Raw genomic sequence first — 21,829 nt, 5'->3', positions numbered from 1 at the left:
CAACACCTAAAATCCAAGTCCAATAGCCACTTTCCAGTCCTCATATCAGTTCTCCCTATGGCATTGACATGGCTCATCACTTCCTCACCATCTTGTAACCCTCTCTTCTTTCTGTTCTAACAGTCTCTTTCATTGGCTTCTGTTTCCTTAGTCCGGTCCTAAAATGCATGGCTTCCCCAGCATAGGTATGTGTAATACACGTAAACACACACAGACACACACACACACACACACACACACTAAAATGAGGATCAGAGAGCTTAAATGATTTGCCTGGGAACTCATGGCCAGTAAATTGTTGAGTTATGACTGAAATTCATAACCCCTTTGCGCCTGTAATCTAATACTCTCTCCTTTCTACCACAGGGAAAAACAACCTAGATTTTGATTCTACATTAGTAAAGTCCTTCTCTGAGAGCTCACTCTTGGAATGCTGTTGACAACAACATTGTGACTTGTTTTGACAACAAGTCAAAAACCCTGAGTTGTGTCCTAATACGCAGAAGATTAGGGCACACAGAGAGACACCTGGGATTCACGTGCTCAAAGAGACGACCATGTGAGGACAGAGCAAGAAAATGGCCATTTGCAAGCCAAGGAGAGAGGCTTCAGCAGGAACCAACCCTGCCGACATGTTGACCTTGGACTTCCAGCCTCCAGAACTGTGAGAGAATAAACTTCTGTTGTTTAAGCCACCCAGAGTGTGGTATTTTGTTATGATAGCCCTAGCAAACTAAAATAGTAAGTGATAAGGTAGCCTTCAAATCCCAAAATACAAACGGGTGGGAACAAATCACCAACAGCCAAAAGACCTGCATGCTATCAGTATCTGTGCAGGAAGAGAGAGAAGAAACAATGGGGACAGAGGATGGACTATGAAGAAGAGAACCTCCCAAAACAGCCAGTATGTATCCACTGGAAAGCACAGTGGACCATTTTGAGAACAGAAGCTAAAAGGTGGAGGAATTCTGCCTGAGCCAATAGCCACATGTGGCTAATGAGTACTTGAAATGTGTCTAATTAGAATTGAAACGTGTGAAAGTGTAAAATATTCAGTGTACTTCAAAAACTCAGTATGAAAAAAAAGAATGTAAAAGATCTCAATACTTTTTCTATATTGGTTACATGTTGAAAGAAAATATTTTAGATATAATGGATCAAATAAAATATACTGTTAAAATTAATTTCACTTTTTTCTTTTTACGTTTTTAAAATCTGGCTACTAGAAAAATTTTAAATCACATTTGTGGCTCACATTAAATTTTTGTCAGTCAATGCTTCTCTAGATCACGTGATTATGACACCTACTGCACCCTGGTGGTAGCCCACCTCAACTGCAAGTGCAACTATTTTGGGTAGCAAACCATATAAAATGAAAGCAGGCATCACAAGCTTGTACAGATAGTTTAGGGTATTAGCTCTGAAATAACATATACTTTATTATTACCTGTTCGCAGAATTTTGCCTCTAGGAAAGTATTAATTTTTTGAAGAAGGAAGAGAAAGGGGAAGAAAAAGAGGGACGAGGGAAGTAAGAGAGAGCGCAAGAGGGGGTGGGGGGAGAAAGGGGACAGTGGAAAAAACTGTAAATTTCTCAGTTATCCTTTCCTATATAGGAACCAGGGCATCCTAAAAATAGGCTGTTGAAGAAAGCATTGTAGATGATTTCTTCTTTACTTTGAAATATAAGGAGCATATTTAATAAAAATTTTTGCCATTATTTTTATTTAAGATCAATACACTTCACTTTGGTGCACTCCTTTGTATATTTGTTTGTTTATTTATTGCCTCCAACATTTATTTTGGCTTTGAGTATTTGCTCCTCTAGAGTCAAATAATTAGTGATTTGCAGGCCTCTGCTGTTTCAAAAGTCATGGATATCACTGGTAGACACAGGTGCATATCTCAAATACATGTCTCAAGATGCTGCCTTAAATAATCTCACCAAGTATTCCATTGTGCTTCGACAGTCTTAGTCACCATGGTAACTAGAACCCTGCAAGCACTTAGGCTTTTGATGGTTTTCTGACATTATTCAAAGCTACTTCTAACATCATTCTCACTTCATTACTACTGTAACTACATATGCAAGAGCTATTATAAGCAATATGCCATTCACTTTATCTATTTCTCACTCTGGACTGTGTTTTCTTACACGGTGAGTGGATAGAAGAGATTATTTATTATGCACATATTATAAGGAGGTATTTTCAGTCAAGTTGTAGTGATGTGCATGAACCTAGAGTCTGTCACACAGAGTGAAGGAAGTCAGAAAGAGAAACACAAAAATCGTAAATTAACGCGTATATATGGAATCTACAAAAATGGTACTGATAAACCTATCTGCAGGGCAGGAAAAGAGACACAGATGTAGAGAACGGACTTGTGGACATGGCAGGGAAGGGGAGGGTGGGATGAACTGAGAAAGTAGCATTGACATATATACACTACCATGTGTAAAATAGACAGCTAGTGGGAAGCTGCTGTATAGCACAGGGAGCTCAGCTCGGTGCTCTGTGATGACCTAGAGGGCTGGGATGGGGGGTGGAGGTGGGAGGGAGGTTCAAGAGAGAGGGGATATATGTATACATGTAGCTGATTCACTTCGTTGTACAGCAGAAACTAAAACAACATTGTAAAGCAATAATACTCCAATAAATAAATAAAGCTGGTCTAATAGATCTATATAAAAGCCCTGCTGCCTGATATCAGAAAATGCAGCTTTTTTTCTTACTGTTGGAATATTTACATATTTGGCTGTATATTGGGCCAATACAAAAATCTCACTCATTTAAAAAAATATTTAAAAAAAGATATTCATGGCTGGGAAAATGGAAAGGCTCTGACAACTTGGAAGACAACTTACTACATATAAGGCGAAAAGATACACCTTCAAGAGTAAAGAGAAAGTTTATTGTACCCAAATAAGGCATTACGTATATAGAAACTCTAGCCTTTCATGCACTGAAAAATACTTTTTCACTCTGCTCATAAACAGTTAAAAAGCCCAAGTGAGGGAATACAAGAGGGTTGCTGCCATGCTGTATGTTCTCTTTCTTTGTCCAAGTACAAGGCCCATCGATATGTTCAGTTTGCAAAAAATACACTTATAATACGTATACTTTTCTGCAAGCATATTAACACTGCAATAATAAGTTTAATAACCAGCTTGTGAACTCAAGAAAGAAAGAGAAAACACAAAGGAAAGCTTGCCAAAAGATAAGCACCAACAGTGAAGGGAAGGCTGGGAATCACAGGCCCCATGTTAAAAGCTGATTCTGGGACTTCCCTGGTGGCGCAGTGGTTAAGAATCTGCCTGCCTTTCTGGGAAGTACTCCTTGGTGCGAGCCCTCCCAGAGTCTGCCATTAGCCCCACCAAAGAGCCCAGGTAGGCTCCAGTGTTGGGTTGCCTCAGGCAAAACAACCAACAGGGAGGGAACCCAGCCCCACCCATCAACAGTCAAGTGGATTAAAGTTTTTTTTTTTTTTTAAATTTTATTTATTTATTTATTTATTTATGGCTGTGTTGGGTCTTCGTTTCTGTGTGAGGGCTTTCTCTAGTTGCGGCAAGTGGGGACCACTCTTCATCGCGGTGCGCAGGCCTCTCACTATCGTGGCCTCTCCCGTTGCGGAGCACAGGCTCCAGACACGCAAGCTCAGCAATTGTGGCTCACGGGCTTAGTTGCTCTGTGGCATGTGGGATCTTCCCAGACCAGGGCTGGAACCCGTGTCCCCTGCATTGGCAGGCAGACTCTCAACCACTGCGCCACCAGGGAAGCCCTGGATTAAAGTTTTATGGAGCTCTGACCACCACAGCAACAGTCAGCTCTACCCACCACCGGAGCCTCCCATCAAGCCTCTTAGATAGCCTCAACCACCAGAGGGCAGACAGCAGAAGCAATAAAAACTACAATCCTGCAGCCTGTGGAACAAAAACCACATTTACAGGAAGACAGACAAGATGAAAAAGCAGAGGGCTATATACCAGATGAAGGAACAAGAAAAAACCCCAGAAAAACAACTAAATGAAGTGGAGATAGGCAACCTTCTGGAAAAAGAAATCAGAATAATGATAGTGAAGATGATCCAGGACCTCAGAAAAACAATGGAGGCAAAGATCGAGAAGATGCAAGAAATGATTAACAAAGACCTAGAAGAATTAAAGAACAAACAAACAGAGATGACCAATACAATAACTGAAATGAAAACTACACTAGAAGGAATCAATAGCAGGATAACTGAGGCAGAAGAACGGATAAGTGACCTGGAAGACAGAATGGTGGAATTCACTGCTGCGGAACAGGCTAAAGAAAAAAGAATGAAAAGAAATGAAGACAGCCTAACAGACCTCTGGGACAACATTAAATGCAACAACATTCGCATTATAGGGGTCCCAGAAGGAGAAGAGAGAGAGAAAGGACCAGAGAAAATATTGGAAGAGATTATAGTCGAAAACTTCCCTAACATGGGAAAGGAAATAGCCACCCAAGCCCAGGAAGCGCAGAGAGTCCCATACAGGATAAACCCAAGGAGAAACACGCCGAGACACATAGTACTCAAAGTGGCAAAAATTAAAGACAAAGAAAAATTATTGAAAACAGCAAGGGAAAAACGACAAATAACATACAAGGGAACTCCCATAAGGTTAACAGCTGATTTCTCAGCAGAAACTCTACAAGCCAGAAAGGAGTGGCATGATATACTTAAAGTGATGAAAGGGAAGAACCTACAACCAAGATTACTCTACCCGGCAAGGATCTCATTTAGATTTGATGGAGAAATCAAAAGCTTTACAGACAAGCATAAGCTAAGAGAATTCAGCACCACCAAACCAGCAATACAACAAATGCTAAAGGAACTTCTCTAAGTGGGAAACACAAGAGAAGAAAAGGACCTACAAAAACAAACCCAAAACAATTAAGAAAACGGTCATAGGAACATACATATCAATAATTACCTTAAACGTGAATGGATTAAATGCTCCAACCAAAAGACACAGGCTTGCTGAATGGATACATAAACAAGACCCATCTATATGCTGTCTACAAGAGACCCACTTCAGACCTAGGGAAACATACAGACTGAAAGTGAGGGGATGGAAAAAGATATTCCATGCAAATGGAAATCAAAAGAAAGCTGGAGTACCAGTACTCATATCAGATAAAATAGACTTTAAAATAAAGAATGTTACTAGAGACAAGGAAGGACACTACATGATGATCAAGGGATCAATCCAAGAAGAAGATATAACAATTATAAATATATATGCACCCAACAAAGGAGCACCTCAATACATAAGGCAACTGCTAACAGCTATAAAAGAGGAAATCGACAGTAACACAATAATAGTGGGGGACTTTAACACCTCACTTACACCAATGGACAGATCATCCAAAATGAAAATAAATAAGGAAACACAAGCTTTAAATGACACAATAGACCAGATAGATTTAATTGATATTTATAGGACATTCCACCCTAAAACAGCAGATTACATGTTCTTCTCAAGTGCGCACGGAACATTCTCCAGGATAGATCACATCTTGGGTCACAAATCAAGCCTCAGTAAATTTAAGAAAATTGAAATCATATCAAGCATCTTTTCTGACCACAACGCTATGAGATTAGAAATGAATTACAGGGAAAAAAACGTAAAAAACACAAACTCATGGAGGCTAAACAATACGTTACTAAATAACCAAGAGACCACTGAAGCAATCAAAGAGGAAATCAAAAAATACCTAGAGACAAATGACAATGAAAACACGACGATCCAAAACCTATGGGATGCAGCAAAAGCAGTTCTAAGAGGGAAGTTTATAGCTATACAAGCCTACCTCAAGAAACAAGAAAAATCTCAAGTAAACAATCTAACCTTACACCTAAAGAAACCAGAGAAAGAAGAACAAACAAAACCCAAAGTTAGCAGAAGGAAAGAAATCATAAAGATCAGAGCAGAAATAAATGAAATAGAAACAAAGAAAACAATAGCAAAGCTCAATAAAACTAAAAGCTGGTTCTTTGAGAAGATAAAATTGATAAGCCATTAGCCAGACTCATCAAGAAAAAGAGGGAGAGGACTCAAATCAATAAAATCAGAAATGAAAAAGGAGAAGTTACAACAGACACCGCAGAAATACAAAGCATCCTAAGAGACTACTACAAGCAACGTTATGCCAATAAAATGGACAACCTGGAAGAAATGGACAAATTCTGAGAAAGGTATAACCTTCCAAGACTGAACCAGGAAGAAACAGAAAATATGAACAGACCAATCACAAGTAATGAAATTGAAACTGTGATTAAAAATCTTCCAAAAAACAAAAGTCCAGGACCAGATGGCTTCACAGGTGAATTCTATCAAACATTTAGAGAAGAGCTAACACCTATCCTTCTCAAACTCTTCCAAAAAACCGCAGAGGAAGGAACACTCCCAAACTCATTCTATGAGGCCACCATCACCCTGATACCAAAACCAGACAAAGACACTACAAAAAAAGAAAACTACAGACCAATATCACTGATGAATATAGATGCAAAAATCCTCAACAAAATACTAGCAAACAGAATCCAACAACACATTAAAAGGATCATACGCCATGATCAAGTGGGATTTATCCCAGGGATGCAAGGATTCTTCAATATACGCAAATCAATCTATGTGATACACCATATTAACAAATTGAAGAATAAAAACCATATGATCATCTCAATAGATGCAGAAAAAGCTTTTGACAAAATTCAACACCCATTTATGATAAAATCTCTCCAGAAGGTGGGCATAGAGGGAACCTACCTCAACATAATAAAGGCCATATATGACAAACCCACAGCAAACATCATTCTCAATGGTGAAAAACTGAAAGCATTTCCTCTAAGATCAGGAATGAGACAAGGATGTCCACTCTCACCACTATTATTCAACATAGTTTTGGAAGTCCTAGCCACGGCAATCAGAGAAGAAAAAGAAATAAAAGGAATACAAATTGGAAAGGAAGAAGTAAAACTGTCACTGTTTGCAGATGACATGATACTATACATAGAGAATCCTAAAACTGCCACCAGAAAACTGCTAGAGCTAATTAATGAATATGGTGAAGTTGCAGGATACAAAATTAATGCACAGAAATCTCTTGCATTCCTATACACTAATGATGAAAAATCTGAAAGAGAAATTATGGAAACACTCCCATTTACCATTGCAACAAAAACAATAAAATACCTAGGAATAAACCTACCTAGGGAGACAAAAGACCTGTATGCAGAAAACTATAAGACACTGATGAAAGAAATTAAAGATGATACCAACAGATGGAGAGATATAACATTTTCTTGGATTGGAAGAATCAACATTGTGAAAATGACTATACTACCCAAAGCAATCTACAGATTCAATGCAATCTCTATCAAATTACCAATGGCATTTTTTACGGAACTAGAACAAATCATCTTAAAATTTGTATGGAGACACAAAAGACCCCGAATAGCCAAAGCAGTCTTGAGGGAAAAAAACGGAGCTGGAGGAACCAGACTCCCTGACTTCAGACTATATTACAAAGCTACAGTAACCAAGACAATATACTACTGGCACAAAAACAGAAACATAGATCAATGGAACAAGATAGAAAGCCCAGAGATAAACCCACGCACCTTTGGGCAACTCATCTATGACAAAGGAGGCAAAGATATACAATGGAGAAAAGACAGTCTCTTCAATAAGTGGTGCTGGGAAAACTGGACAGCTACATGTAAAAGAATGAAATTAGAATACTCCCTAACACCATACACAAAAATAAACTTAAAATGGATTAGAGACCTAAATGTAAGACTGAATACTATAAAACTCTTAGAGGAAAACATAGGAAGAACACTCTTTGACATAAATCACAGCAAGATCTTTTTTGATCCACCTCCTAGAGTAATGGAAATAAAAACAAAAATAAACAAATGGGACCTAATGAAACTTCAAAGCTTTTGCACAGCAAAGGAAACCATAAACAAGACGAAAAGACAGCCCTCAGAATGGGAGAAAATATTTGCAAACGAATCAACGGACAAAGGATTAATCTCCAAAATATATAAACAGCTCATTCAGCTCAATATTAAAGAAACAAACACCCCAATCCAAAAATGGGCAGAAGACCTAAATAGACATTTCTCCAAAGAAGACATACAGACGGCCACGAAGCACATGAAAAGCTGCTCAACATCACTAATTATTAGAGAAATGCAAATCAAAACTACAATGAGGGGCTTCCCTGGTGGCACAGTGGTTGAGAGTCTGCCTGCCAATGCAGGGGACACGGGTTCGAGCCCTGGTCTGGGAGGATCCCACATGCCACGGAGCAACTAGGCCCGTGAGCCACAACTACTGAGCCTTCGCGTGTGGAGCCTGTGCCCCGCAATAAGAGAGGCCACGATAGTGAGAGGCCCGCGCACCACGATGAAGAGTGGCCCCCGCTTGCCACAACTAGAGAAAGCCCATGCATAGAAATGAAGACCCAAAACAGCCCAAAAAATAAAATTAAAAATAATAATAATAATAATATTCAAATCAAATAATAAATAAATATTTTTTAAAAAAAAGAAAAAAAACTACAATGAGGTATTACCTCACACCAGTTAGAATGAGCATCATCAGAAAATCTACAAACAACAAATGCTGGAGAGGGTGTGAAGAAAAGGGAACCCTATTCACTGTTGGTGGGAATGTAAATTGATACAGCCACTATGGAGAACAATATAGAGGTTCTTTAAAAAACTAAAAATAGAATTACCATATGACCCAGCAATCCCACTACTGGGCATATACCCAGAGAAAACCATAATTCAAAAAGACACATGCACCCCAATGTTCATTGCAGCACTATTTACAATAGCCAGGTCATGGAAGCAACCTAAATGCCCATCAACGACGAATGGATAAAGAAGTTGTGGTACATATATACAATGGAATATTACTCAGCCATAAAAAGGAACGAAATTGAGTCATTTGTTTAGACGTGGATGGATCTAGAGACTGTCATACAGAGTGAAGTAAGTCAGAAAGAGAAAAACAAATATCGTATATTAACGCATGTATGTGGAACCTAGAAAAATGGTACAGATGAGACGGTTTGCAGGGCAGAAGTTGAGACACAGATGTAGAGAACAGACATATGGACACCAAGGGGGGAAAACTGCGGTGGGGTGGGGATGGTGGTGTGCTGAATTGGGCGATTGGGATTGACATGTATACACTGATGTGTATAAAATTGATGACTAATAACCTGCAGTATAAAAACAAACAAACAAAACTAATACTAAACTTTCATTGGGTTATTTGTATGGAAATATGTTAATATAAATGTTTCAGATATTACATGAAATTTCTAAAAATCTTATATGTTCTGGTATAATGTTATAAGTCATAATCCTAGTTATTACTTTAAAATGTATATCTCAGAAATAACTAATTTTCTTGTCAACTGCATTATTATCAACTTTCATCAAATCTTTAACCGTTAAAAAAAAAAAAAAAAGAATCTGGATCTCACACGACACGGAGCAACTAAGCCCGTGCGCCACAACTACTGAAGCCCACGCGCCTAGAGCCCATGCTGCACAACAAGAGAAGCCACCACAATGAGAAGTCCGCACAGCACAACGAAGAGTAGCCCCAGCTCGCCACAACTAGAGAAAGCCACACACAGCAACAAAGACCCAATGCAGCCATAAATAAATTTAATAAAAAAAAAAAAAAAAAGCTGATGTTATTCCATCTGGACTCCCATTTCACCCCTTTCCCCAAAGTTCCAAAACTGGTCCAGAGCCACTCCCAATATATTTCTCTTTCTCTATAAGCACTGTGATTCTGTTTTCTACTCAGACCAACACAAAAATGGGGGCTTGGGAGGGGGACAACCAAAAAAACCCTTCTTTTAATTATTCCCAAGGAATCTTTTCTATTTCCAAAGAAATGTGCAAAAACTACATCAACGCTTGAAAGCAGAGATGTGTTTAATTTCCATAACTCAAAGAGGTTCTTTGGAGAAAAGTGTGGGGAAGAATGCCACACATCCCTCCAACCCACCACCATGGGCAACTAACAAAGACCTACAGATCTTCTGATCGCTTTCCAATCAAGGTCTAACAATGAACAAAACACTTTCATTTATATAAACAAGCACAGAAAATGCACACACTCACATGCACCAGACACCATGAGAAAATCAGCCCCCCAGAAGAAAGAGACCAAACTGAACACTAAGAGCAAAGAGTCCCCACTAAGAGTTAATATGGCTTATAGAACATAAACTTAACAGAGAACTTCTGATAAAACAAGATCATGTAAAACATATTATTTTCACAATTTGCTTTTTTTAATTTAACGACATACTGTGGGCAACTTTTCATTTATATCTCCACCAACATCTTTTTAATAGTTCTATATTATACTGTGTGTGTGTGTGAAATGACTTTTCTTTAAAAATGAAAAGAAAGGGGCTTTCCTGGTGGCGCAGTGGTTAAGAATGTGCCTGCCAATGCAGGGGACACGGGTTCGAGCCCTGGTCCAGGAAGATGCCACATGCAACAGAACAACTAAGCCCATGCGCCACAACTACTGAGCCCGTGAGCCACAACTACTGAGCCGGTGCACCTAGAGACCATGCTTTGCAACAAGAGAAGCCACCGCAATGAGAAGCCCGTGTACTGCAACGAAGAGTAGCTTGCTGCAACTAGAGAAAGCATGCATGCAGTAATGAAGACCCAACACAGACAAAAATAAATGTTTTAAAAAATGAAAAGAAAAAGGAAAAGAGTCAAAGTACTAATCTCTCAGTAAACTACAGACTTGCATTGCCACTAGCCACATCTGCTCAAACAAAAACCCAAAAGCATATAGAGAAGATATATACTTTACTCACCATGAATCTAGTTTTTGTAGAAATAATTAAGGCTGTTTAAAATGAAGGGGACCTGGGACTTTCCTGGTGGCACAGTGGTTAAGACTCCACACTCCCAATGCAGGGGGCCCAGATTCGATCCCTGGTCAGGGAACTAGATCCCACATGAATGCCACAACTAAGAGTTCACAGGCCACAACTAAGGAGCCCACGTGCCGCAACTAAGAAGGCACCGAGCTTCAACTAAGGAGCCTGCCTGCCGCAACTAAGACCCGGCGCAACCAAATAAATAAATATTTAAAAAATAAAAATAAAAAAATAAAATGAAGGGGACCCTTCACACAAAACACTGAAAATAAATCCCTGGTGGATTTGCTTACCCACTTTTCTAGGTCAGAATGATATCATGAAACGATCACCACAGTAAGTCACAATAATAACATCCATCACCATATGTAAATATCAAATTATTTTTTCTTGTGATGAGAACTTTTAAGATCAACTTTTTAGCAACTTCCAAATATACAATACAGTATTATTAACTATAGTCACCACATTGTACATTATATCCCTATTACATATTTATGCTATCGCTGTAAGTTTGCACTTTTTAACCCCCTTCACCCATTTCATCCCCACCCCCCTCTTCTGCCGCTGGCAATCATCAATCTGTCCTCTGTACCCATGAGCTCGGTTGTTTCTTTTGTCTTTTGCTTTGGTTTTTGTTGTTGTTGTTTTTAGATTCTACATAAAATGAGATTATATGTTATTTGTCTTTCTCTGCGTGACTTATTTCATTTCAGCATAATGCCCTCAAGGTCTATCCAGGTTGTAAATTCCAAGATTTCCTTCATTTTTAATGGTTGAAGAATATTCATATGTATATATATATTCCACAATTTCTTTATCCATTCATCCGTCAGTGGACACTTACATTACTTCCATATCTTGGCTACTGTAAATAATGCTTCAATGAATATGGGGGTGTACATATATTTTCAAGTTAGTGTTTTCATTTTCTTCGCATAAATGCCCAGAAGTGGAATTGCTGGATCCTGTGGTAGTTTTAACTTTTTAAGAAACTCCATACAGTCTTCTATGGTGGCTGCACCAATGTACATTCACCCCAACAGTGCACAAGGGCTCCCTTTTCTTCACATCCTCACCAACACGTGGTATTTTTTTGTCTTTTTGATAACAGCCATTCTGACAGGTGTGAGGTGATATCTCATTGTGCTTTGATTTGCATTTTCCTGATGATTAACAACGTTGGGCACGTTTTCATGTACCTGTTGACCATCTGTACATCTTCTTTGGAAAAATAACCAGTCAGATCTTCTGACCATTTTCTAATCAGATTGTTTGTTTTTTTGATTTTGAGTTGTACGAAAAGGATTAATTCCTGAACCCAATATAGTTTTAAGTACTCAAGAACTAAACTGAAATAGGTATCCTAAGCATTATAATAAACTTCTCTGACAATGAATAAACAGTCCTAAAGATTAGATCTCACACAAGTTTTCCATGTATTAGGGTTTCCTACTATTTCCACAGACACAATTTTACTCTGCAGTTATTTTAAAAATAAATAAAACCTTTGTTATAGTTAAAATGGCACTTTAAAAGAATCAAAATGAGGGAATTCTCTGGCAGTCCAGTGGTTAGGGCTCGGCGCTTTCAGTGCCATAGGCCCAGATTCAAGCCTTGGTTGGGGAACTAAGATCCCACCAGCCGCACGGTGTGGCCAAAAAAAAAAAAAAAAATCAAAATGAGAACAGTTTTGAGCTGGTAAAATATATTTACACAACCAAAACACTGAAAAAGAAGGTGAAGTTCACCTTCATTTTTAGGTAACACGCATTTTTGTTATGTGGCCAAAGGATAGAGATGTACCCGAAAGTGATTTATACACCGTGGAGTGCTATGTGGAAGTGTGTTCTGTCATTGTTACTGTTTCAGCAGTCACAGAGTGATGTGAGTCCAGCAGAGAGTCTCCAGCAGAAGACTACTTGAACTTTATGATTCATTTATGATTCAGAATCAGATCCGGAAAATAACCCTTTTTAAGAAGAGAAATGCCACTGCTAAATTCAATATGCTTCTCAGACATACTGAATAAAGAATTTCCATTCACAAACACATCAAAATTTCTAGTGTCTGTCTTATTTGAATATACAGATAGAACAGCTAGTAAACTTTGGATCAAATACATAATATCTAGTTTTTTAAAAAGCGGTATAGCAAAAACCGCTGATATGAAATGACAAGGTGAAACGTGTTGGGCATATGGTGGACAAATTGAATACATTTTCTAAAAATGCTGAGAAAAAGAATAGAGATGAAAATCAAAAGAGAGTAGATGGTTAATAGAGGCTTTAGACTGCAAATTCAATCTAAGCATTACAGGTATGAACAAGAAAGGAGAAACAAGGAACAAGCAAGAAGAAAGAAAAAATGAATTAATCGATTAAAAAAATATGTTTTCTGATAAAGAAATGCCTAAGATCTCATACCATACACAAAAGTTAACACAAAATGGGGCTTCCCTGGTGGCGCAGTGGTTAAGAATCCACCTGCCAATGTAGGGGACATGGGTTCGAGCCCTGGTCTGGGAAGATCCCACATGCCGCGGAGCAACTAAGCCCATGCACCACAACTACTGAGCCAGCGCTCTAGAGCCCGTGAGCCACAACTACTGAGCCTGCACGCCACAACTACTGAAGCCCACGCACCTAGAGCCTGTGCTCCTCAACAAGAGAAGCCATCACAATGAGAAGCCTGCACACCGCAATGAAGAGTAGCCCCCGATCACCGCAACTAGATAAAGCCCGCGTGCAGCAATGAAGACCCAATGCAGCCAAAAATAAAAATTTAAAAAAATAAAAATAATAAAAAACTTATAAAAAAGTTAACACAAAATGGTTCACAGACCTAAATGTAAGAGCTAAAACCACAAGACTCTTAGAAGGAAACATCATCCGAGTAAATCTCGGTGACCTCAGGTTAGGCAATGATTTCTTAGATATGACACCAAAAGTACAAGTGATGAAAGAGAATGATGAGCTGGACTTTATTAAAATTAAAAGCATTTGTGCTTCAAAGGACACCATCAAGAAAGTGATGAGCCAACTCACAGAATGGGAAAAAATATATATATCTGCAAATCATTACATCTTACAAGGGACTTGTATCCAGAATATATAGAAAGTGACTACAACTTAAAAATTAAAAGATAAATAAACCTATCTGAAAAATGATCAAAGGATTGGAATAAATATTTTCTCCAAAAAAATACATAAAAATGGCCAATAAGCACATGAAAAGATGCTCAATATCATTAGTCATTAGGGAAATGCAAATCAAAACCATAATGAGAGGGCTTCCCTGGTGGCGCAGTGGTTGAGAATCCGCCTGCCAATGCAGGGGACATGGGTTCAAGCCCTGGTCTGGGAAGATCCCACATGCCGTGGAGCAACTAGGCCTGTGCGCCACAACTACTGAGCCTGCACGTCTGGAGCCTGTGCTCTGAAACGAGAGGCCGCGACAGTGAGAGGCCCACGCACCGCGATGAAGAGTGGCCCCCGCTTGCCAAAACTAGAGAAAGCCCTCGCACAGAAACAAAGACCCAACACAGCCAAAAATAAATATAAATAAATAAATAATTTTTTTTAAAAACCCAAAACATAATGAGATACAACTTCACACACACTAGGATGGCTATCATCAAAAAGACAGACAATAACAAGTGTTGGTGAGGATGTGGAGAAATTGGAACCCTCATACATTGCTGGTGGTACAGTCTCCTTGAAAAACAGTCTAGAAGTTCCTCAAAAGGTTAAACTTAGAGTAAGTACTATGTGAGCCAGCAATTTCACTCTTAGGTATATATTCAAGAGAATTGGAAACACATGTTCATCCAAAACCTTGTTCACAAGGTTTTGGCTGAGACCCAACTCAGCCAAAAATAAAATAAATAAGTTTATTTATTTATTAAAAAAAAAAAAAGACTTCAAACCAGGGTGTACTGGGGTCATTTTCTGAATTAGAATAGTGACAGAAAAGAATTCCTTAAAAAGATGCATTTAATCTATAAAGCAAAAGAAACCAAACTAATCTCAAAGATCTCTTCTGTAGCACAAAATAGGAAACAGCAGAGTGTGGGAGTTAAGGACACTGTCTTTGGAATCCTTCATTTAACAATTGTTTGTGAAGCACCTGTGACGTGCAAGTCCCCGGCTTAGATAGCAGAGAAACAGTGACACATAGGGTCCTACTCCTAGGGATATTTCATTCTAACGTAGGAAGACATCATAAGCAAATAAGATCACTTCAGGTAGTGATGAGTTTTATGAAGAAAATTAAATGAATATAGAGATGAGAAAGTGATTCAAAGTGTAGCTTTAGATTCAGTGGTCATGGAGGACTCATTTGATGACCCTGTATTATCTTTATAATTGTAAATTTTTTTAAAGATATATCTATATATATTTTTTATTGTGAAGACATATTTACTCTCATGCAGTTATTTAATAACCGATGTGAGTTAAAAGCTCCTTCAGTATCTCCAAGGTGAGCAGAAAGGTGCATTACCCAGTGCAGGTTACCCTCCTCACTTAAGGGCATTCTTCTTTGGGGAGGTGGGAATGAAAACGGGCATAGCATTTTAGTTGCTCAACATGATTTACTGTTTACGAAGCCAGGTAAATTACATATAAGTAGACTCCAAACATTCTACTAACACCACAACTAAGCAGCAGAGTATCAAAATGATTAAACCTTTAGCAACTATTAATTAGAGTCAAAAAATCTACAGGCAAGATTTAAAAAACTTATAAAGCAGAAGGGCAATAAACTTATGATAGGCAGTAAACTTAATTCACACAACTTTCTTGTCCTTCCTTATTCTCTCAGCTGTATGTAACTCCATGAAGCAGGCTTTGTAAATGCATTCCAACTCCTCCCAGTCAGAGGCTTTGCCTTATTCCTAACATTGCATTTTAGAGACTTATTATTTTGATAGATTGGACTTTTTTTTAAATTTTTTTAAAAAGTGTCTCGGCGTATAGTTGATTAAAGATATATTCTTTAGGGACTTCCATGGTGGTGCAGTGGTTGAGGCTCCGTGCTCCCAATGCAGGGGGCTGGGGGTTCGATCCCTGGTCAGGGTACTAGATCCCACATGCATGCTGCAACTAAGAGTTCACATGTCACAACTAAGGAGCCCACGTGCCACATCTAAGGAGCCAGTGAGCAGCAAATAAGGAGCCCATGAGCCACAACTAAGGAGCCCGCCTGCTGCAACTAAGACCCAGAGCAACCAGATAAATAAATAAATAAATAAATAAATAAATAAATATTTTTTAAAAGATATATTCTTTAAAAAGAATTTTTTTAAATTAATTAATTTATTATTTTTGGCTGCATTGGATCTTCATTGCTGCATGCAGGCTTTCTCTAGTTGTAGCGAGCAGGGGCTACTCTTCGTTGCAGTGCATGGGCTTCTCATTGCAGTGGCTTCTCTTTGTTTTATAAATTTATTTATTTATTTATATTTTTATTTTCGGCTGTGTTGGGTCTTCGTTTCTGTGCGAGGGCTTTCTCCAGCTGCGGTGAGTGGGGGCCACTCTTCATCGCGGTGCGCGGGCCTCTCACTGTCGCGGCCTCTCCCGTTGCGGAGCACAGGCTCCAGACGCACAGGCTCAGTAGTTGTGGCTCACGGGCTTAGTTGCTCCATGGCACGTGGGATCCTCCCAGACCAGGGCTCGAACCCGTGTCCCCTGCATCAGCAGGCAGATTCTCAACCACTGTACCACCAGGGAAGCCCTGCAGTGGCTTCTCTTGTTGTGGAGCACGAGCTCTAGGTGTGCGGGCTTCAGTAGTTGTGGCGTGTGGGCTCAGCAGTTGTGGCTCATGGGCTCTAGAGTGCAGGCTCAGTAGTTGTGGCACACGGGCTTAGTTGCTCCACGGCACATGGGATCTTCCCAGACCAGGGCTCGAACCCGTGTATCCTGCACTGGCAGGTGGATTCTTAACCACTGCGCCACCAGGGAAGCCCAAAAAGATATATTCTTTAAAATAAACTCTGTCAGTACAATTCCGATCCTAGGGATGTAGAATAAAATTATAAAACATGTGGAAAGAAGACTGCATTTTTACCCAGAAATAAATTGCAAATGAAAAATAACTCACTAAACACAACACTGTAAATCAACTATACTTCAATAATTAATTAATTAATTAAAATAAAAATAACTCACAATCTTTACAATTATTCACTCCTATATAAAGTTTCCCAAAAAAACCTATTTATCCTTAGTATTTTACCCATAGCATGAATTTATTTATGACTGAAACTAAGCTAATGAAGCTTTAGGTCTGAAGTAAGTCAATATCCTAAGAATCTCATGAAATGAAATACGGCTAAACCATTTAAATAAAACAAAATGGTACAAAATTATTTACTCACCACACACAAGAATACACAATCAAAGACACATTTTGACAAAATTGCATATAGCTTCCGCTACCAGTCAGGGCACACACAACTAATGTAAAAATAACTGTCTAGAACACTAGACTGTCTAGAACACTCTTATTTTAGTTAACAGATACTTTATCCTAAGAAAAAGAAAGAATAAAAGAAATAAGCAAATAAACAAGTATACAAAAAATGTAACAGAAGAGAAGCCCCAGGTTCACTTGCATATGCATCCCAGGCTCCTTAGTTATCGCAATGTGTAAAATCAGATGTAAAATAGGTATGATGTGGAGTAAGGTATACAAGACCATCTAACAAAACAGCTCTCTCAACTTGAGTAAAACAATATAAGTTATCCTCTTCTGTTGTTTTCTCACCTGAGAATGAAGAAAAAAAGCATGATCATCTCTAGTACAGACATTTATATAACATTCTATCCATAACTTTTCAGAAACTTACCACACATCAGCCATGGAAAAAAAAGATACAGAACTAGATAAAAGTTTAAGGCATCAAGAGTCCACTAACCTTAACCCGTTGAACAGTTGCTTAGATTTATCCAGAAGGTAACAAAAATCTGTAACTGTTTTCCTCTCTCCCTGTGGGATGTCATCTTCAGCACCTCCAGAGGACATGATTTCTTTAAGAGCAAATTCAGTCCTGTAAGAAAACATATGTCTATTTACCAAGTAGGTGAAAATAAAAAGAGAAACAGACCTTAGTTATATCATCTGATAGCATTTTTTTTATGATACAGACATCTTCTGATTACAATCAAATCATCAAAGTAATTTAAGTATAAGATGGTGTGGAAGAACAGACAATCTCATATTGTGGGTGGGAATGAAAATTGGTACATCCACTTTAAAAAGCAGTTTTTATAATATTATTTCATCCAATAAATATTATTTGAATGGCTAAAATGTTCCAGGCACTCCTCTACATGGTTAAGAAATGTTGATCCTTTTAACCTATTTATCTATTTGATCCATTCTGTATATCCATCCCAGAAAACGATCCTACAAATGGAAAACCCTTTGTCCATAAAGATATTTATTTCAGTACCATAGTATTTAAAAGCTGTTATGAAACTAAAAAAACCAAAGAGGGAAATGGCTAAGTACTTCATAGAACACTAATGACTACACTCTACCCTATCACTAACTTACAGTTATACTTAAGATGATAAAGCAATAATATGGATATACTCCAGTATAAAAGGGATATAAAAACCACACACATTAAAAAGAAAAAAAAAAAAAAACCACACACACACAAACACACACGTACATATATTTTAAAGCTATTTATTACTGAATCCAAGCTATCTTCCCATGTAATCCATCATGTTAATCAGCCATTTTAAAAACAGCAAGTTGCCGGATAGTATACATAGTATGAACCTATGCTATAGAAAAAAAAATTCATTTGCGTTCACACACAGATAGAAGTCCCTGGGACAACACAGGGAAATCTTGTCCCAGTGCAGGGTGAAAAGGCAGAGCAGACAAGGACCAGACACCAGAGATGGTAGTTAGGGGGTGGTACAGTTATTTTGGCAAATATTTTTTTCTCCAACATTGTCTTCAACAGACAATTGCGGTTGCAAGGCAGGAAAATTGTCAGCAAGCCTAGAAGTGTCAAGGGGCTGCAGGGTAACATATGGGTGGCACTGCAGCCATCTGGTGGGGAAGTAGTTTACAACACGCATGGACAGCACTGGGTGGTCCCTGCATGTTCACAAGTTCCTTCTTCCCACCACCTCTTTCCGCACGTCATGGACTAGGTGGTTTTAACAAAGGGAAACAGACCTTGAAAAGTGCAGAGTTTGGGAAGGGGTTCCACACTACAGTGATCCTGGGTAAGTCATCTCCCACACTCAACAACCCCCTGCCTTCATTCTTTAAACCCAGAAGGAGATGCAGAAACAAGGCACAAACTGTACTTTCTCCAGCCCTCCCCATACAGTTCATGAGCCAAGGTGGCTAATATCCCCAGGACACAGGAGTTTACAGGAGAAAAACACAAAATAAAAGTTCAAAATAAACAAATTCAATAAGAAAGGATATTAGATATAAAGCAGGAAGAAAATATCATAATGAAGCAAATAAAAATACTGGGTATGAAAAATATAACCACTGAAATAAACTTAGTAGATGGATAGACTGAAGAACAGAAAAGATACAGCTGAACAAATTAATAAGCTAAAACATCAGGTTTAAGGTACTCTGCCAAAAGACATCAGGAAGAGATAGAATACACAAAAGAAAATTCAAGAGATATGGAAAAGGGAAATGAAGGAAATCAACATCCACATCATAGCATACAAAGAAGAGAGAAAAAATCATGCGAAGGCAATAAATACTTGCAGAAATAAACTTCTATAAACTTCCCAGAATTAGAGAAAATATAAAACCTCAAACTAAAAGGACTCAAAGAACGTTAAAAGAAAGAAAAGATAAAGAAATAATCCCACAGCCAGAAATATTAAAGTGAAACTTAAGAATCCAGAGAAGCCCTCTCCCATTCCCAAACTATCCAGTCCTACAGCCATTAGGTGGGGCAGAGCACAGCAGGTGTCCACACAGAGGGTAGCCTCCTGGGTATCAGAGCACAAACTGTGAGGAGACCATCCACATCCATACAAAGGGCCAGCTTGCATGGGATGGTGGCGCCTGAGTGCACTGAGTAGGGTAATCACGAGTGGGGACTGGCATGGGGAGTGAGAGCCTGAGCACGGTGAGGAGGGCATGTCCACATGGAAGAGTTCAGAGGTAGAGAGAGATCTGTCATATATAGGGGATTCATCAAATAAGAAAATCTTTTAAGGAAAAGGGGACCGAGAGTTCTCTCTGTAAGAGAAAGGAAACACAAACATGGAAAGGGAAAAGGTTAGAATGAACCCTGTGGATTGAAACTGGAGGTATGGGTGAACTAATGGATGTTTAAGAAGAGTGATATATCTCTCAGCTCCCTTAATCACATTCTGAGTGCGGTTGGCGTATTTTCAGAGAGGGAGAGGAAGGTGCACCTAATGCACGACAGACTGGCCCACAGTGGCCACTCTGTTCCTAGAAGTGCAACAGCTTCCGTCTGCATCTGGGGTTTCACCAACCCTCTCTTGTTTTTCCTTTTCCAGCCAAGGCCACTTTTGATGCCATTCCCAAGACCTACAGTTATCTCACTCCTGATCTCTGGAAACAGACAGTGTTCACCAAGTCTCCATATCAGGAATTCACTGACCATCTTGTAAAGACTCACACAGAGTTTCTGTGCAGAGGACCCAGGCTCCAGCTGTAGCCACCACGTATTTTTATATGAGAAAAGTAAAGTGAATGAAGCCAGTTAAAAAGAAAAAGAAAGAGAGAGACATAAATGTCTGGGTGCGGGGAGGGGGGCGGCGTGATGCGTACATAAGTATACTCCCCAGTTCTGTAAATCTGTCTAGTGAGAGGGCCTGGGAACAGTGACCATTCCCCCCACTGACCCCCACCAATGGTATGAACATACCTAGCACCCAAATCTTGGCTTCTAACACCATTCTCCAATAAAGGGAACCAGAGCTCCTTGGAGAATTGTAATAGTCTAATTACAGCCCTGGAGCAGAAAAAGTACAAGATGAATCTGGAATATCCTGTGCCAGAGAGCAACAAAGTGCTCAAAGAATGATAGAGACATAAGAAAAGGATATAGGACTTAAGTGTCCATCAACAGATGAATGATAAAGAAAATGTGGTATATGTACACAACGGAATATTATTCAGCCATAAAAAGGGGAAGTCCTGCTATTTGCAACAACATGGATGGACCTTGACAGCATTATGCTAAGTTAAATAAGTCACACAGAGAAAGACATATACTGTATGATCTTACTTATATGTGGAATCTTACAGAAAAAACCAAACTCATAGAAACAGAGAACAGATTGGTGGTTTCCGGAAGTGGGGGTGGGGAGTGATAGAAAACTGTGAAGGTGGTCGAAGGGTACAAACTTCCACTTAGAAGATAAATAAGTTCTGGGGATGTAATGTACAATATGGTGACTATAGCTAACAATATTGTATTATACATTTGAAAGTTGCCAAGAAAGTAGATCTTAGTTCTTATCACAAGAAAAAAATTTTTGTAACTGTGTGAGGTGATGGATGATAACCAAACTTATTGTGGTAATCATTTTGCAGTATATAATACATCAAATCATTATGTGTACACCTTAAACTAACAGAATGCTATATGTCAATGACATCTCAATAAAACTGGGATAAATAAATGAATAAAAATAAAAAATAAAATCAAGCATTAAAAAAGGACCTAGGATCTAGCTTGAGGGAGCGTCCACTAGCCAAATTGGGGATAATTTCAGCATCAAAACAAATAATAATAGTAATGGATTATAACCTATTAAATAAAATAAGAAATGATAAAGCAATACTGACATAAGTGAATGAATAAATGTAAAATTTGAT

General features: G+C 38.7%; 1 protein-coding gene and 1 non-coding gene across 3 annotated transcripts in view; one reads left to right on the top strand and one right to left on the bottom strand.

Moving 5' to 3' along the window:
* The window catches only part of SCAI (suppressor of cancer cell invasion), a 141,496-nt gene that overhangs the window by 54,894 nt on the left and 64,773 nt on the right, over positions 1-21,829 (bottom strand). For both annotated transcript variants that reach the window (XM_068552704.1, XM_068552705.1), the window contains exon 3: positions 17,892-18,023. In XM_068552704.1, the coding sequence (XP_068408805.1) occupies positions 17,892-18,023 (132 nt within the window). The remainder of the gene's footprint in view (positions 1-17,891; positions 18,024-21,829) is intronic.
* LOC137771053 (small nucleolar RNA SNORA64/SNORA10 family) lies at positions 20,324-20,451 on the top strand. The gene has a single exon (XR_011075273.1). It is a non-coding gene; the product is annotated as a small nucleolar RNA SNORA64/SNORA10 family (small nucleolar RNA).

The sequence above is a fragment of the Eschrichtius robustus genome, chromosome 10 (assembly GCF_028021215.1).
Source record: "Eschrichtius robustus isolate mEscRob2 chromosome 10, mEscRob2.pri, whole genome shotgun sequence".
In the NCBI taxonomy this organism is placed as follows: Eukaryota; Metazoa; Chordata; class Mammalia; order Artiodactyla; family Eschrichtiidae; genus Eschrichtius; species Eschrichtius robustus.
This window is presented reverse-complemented; position numbering and strand designations above follow the sequence as displayed.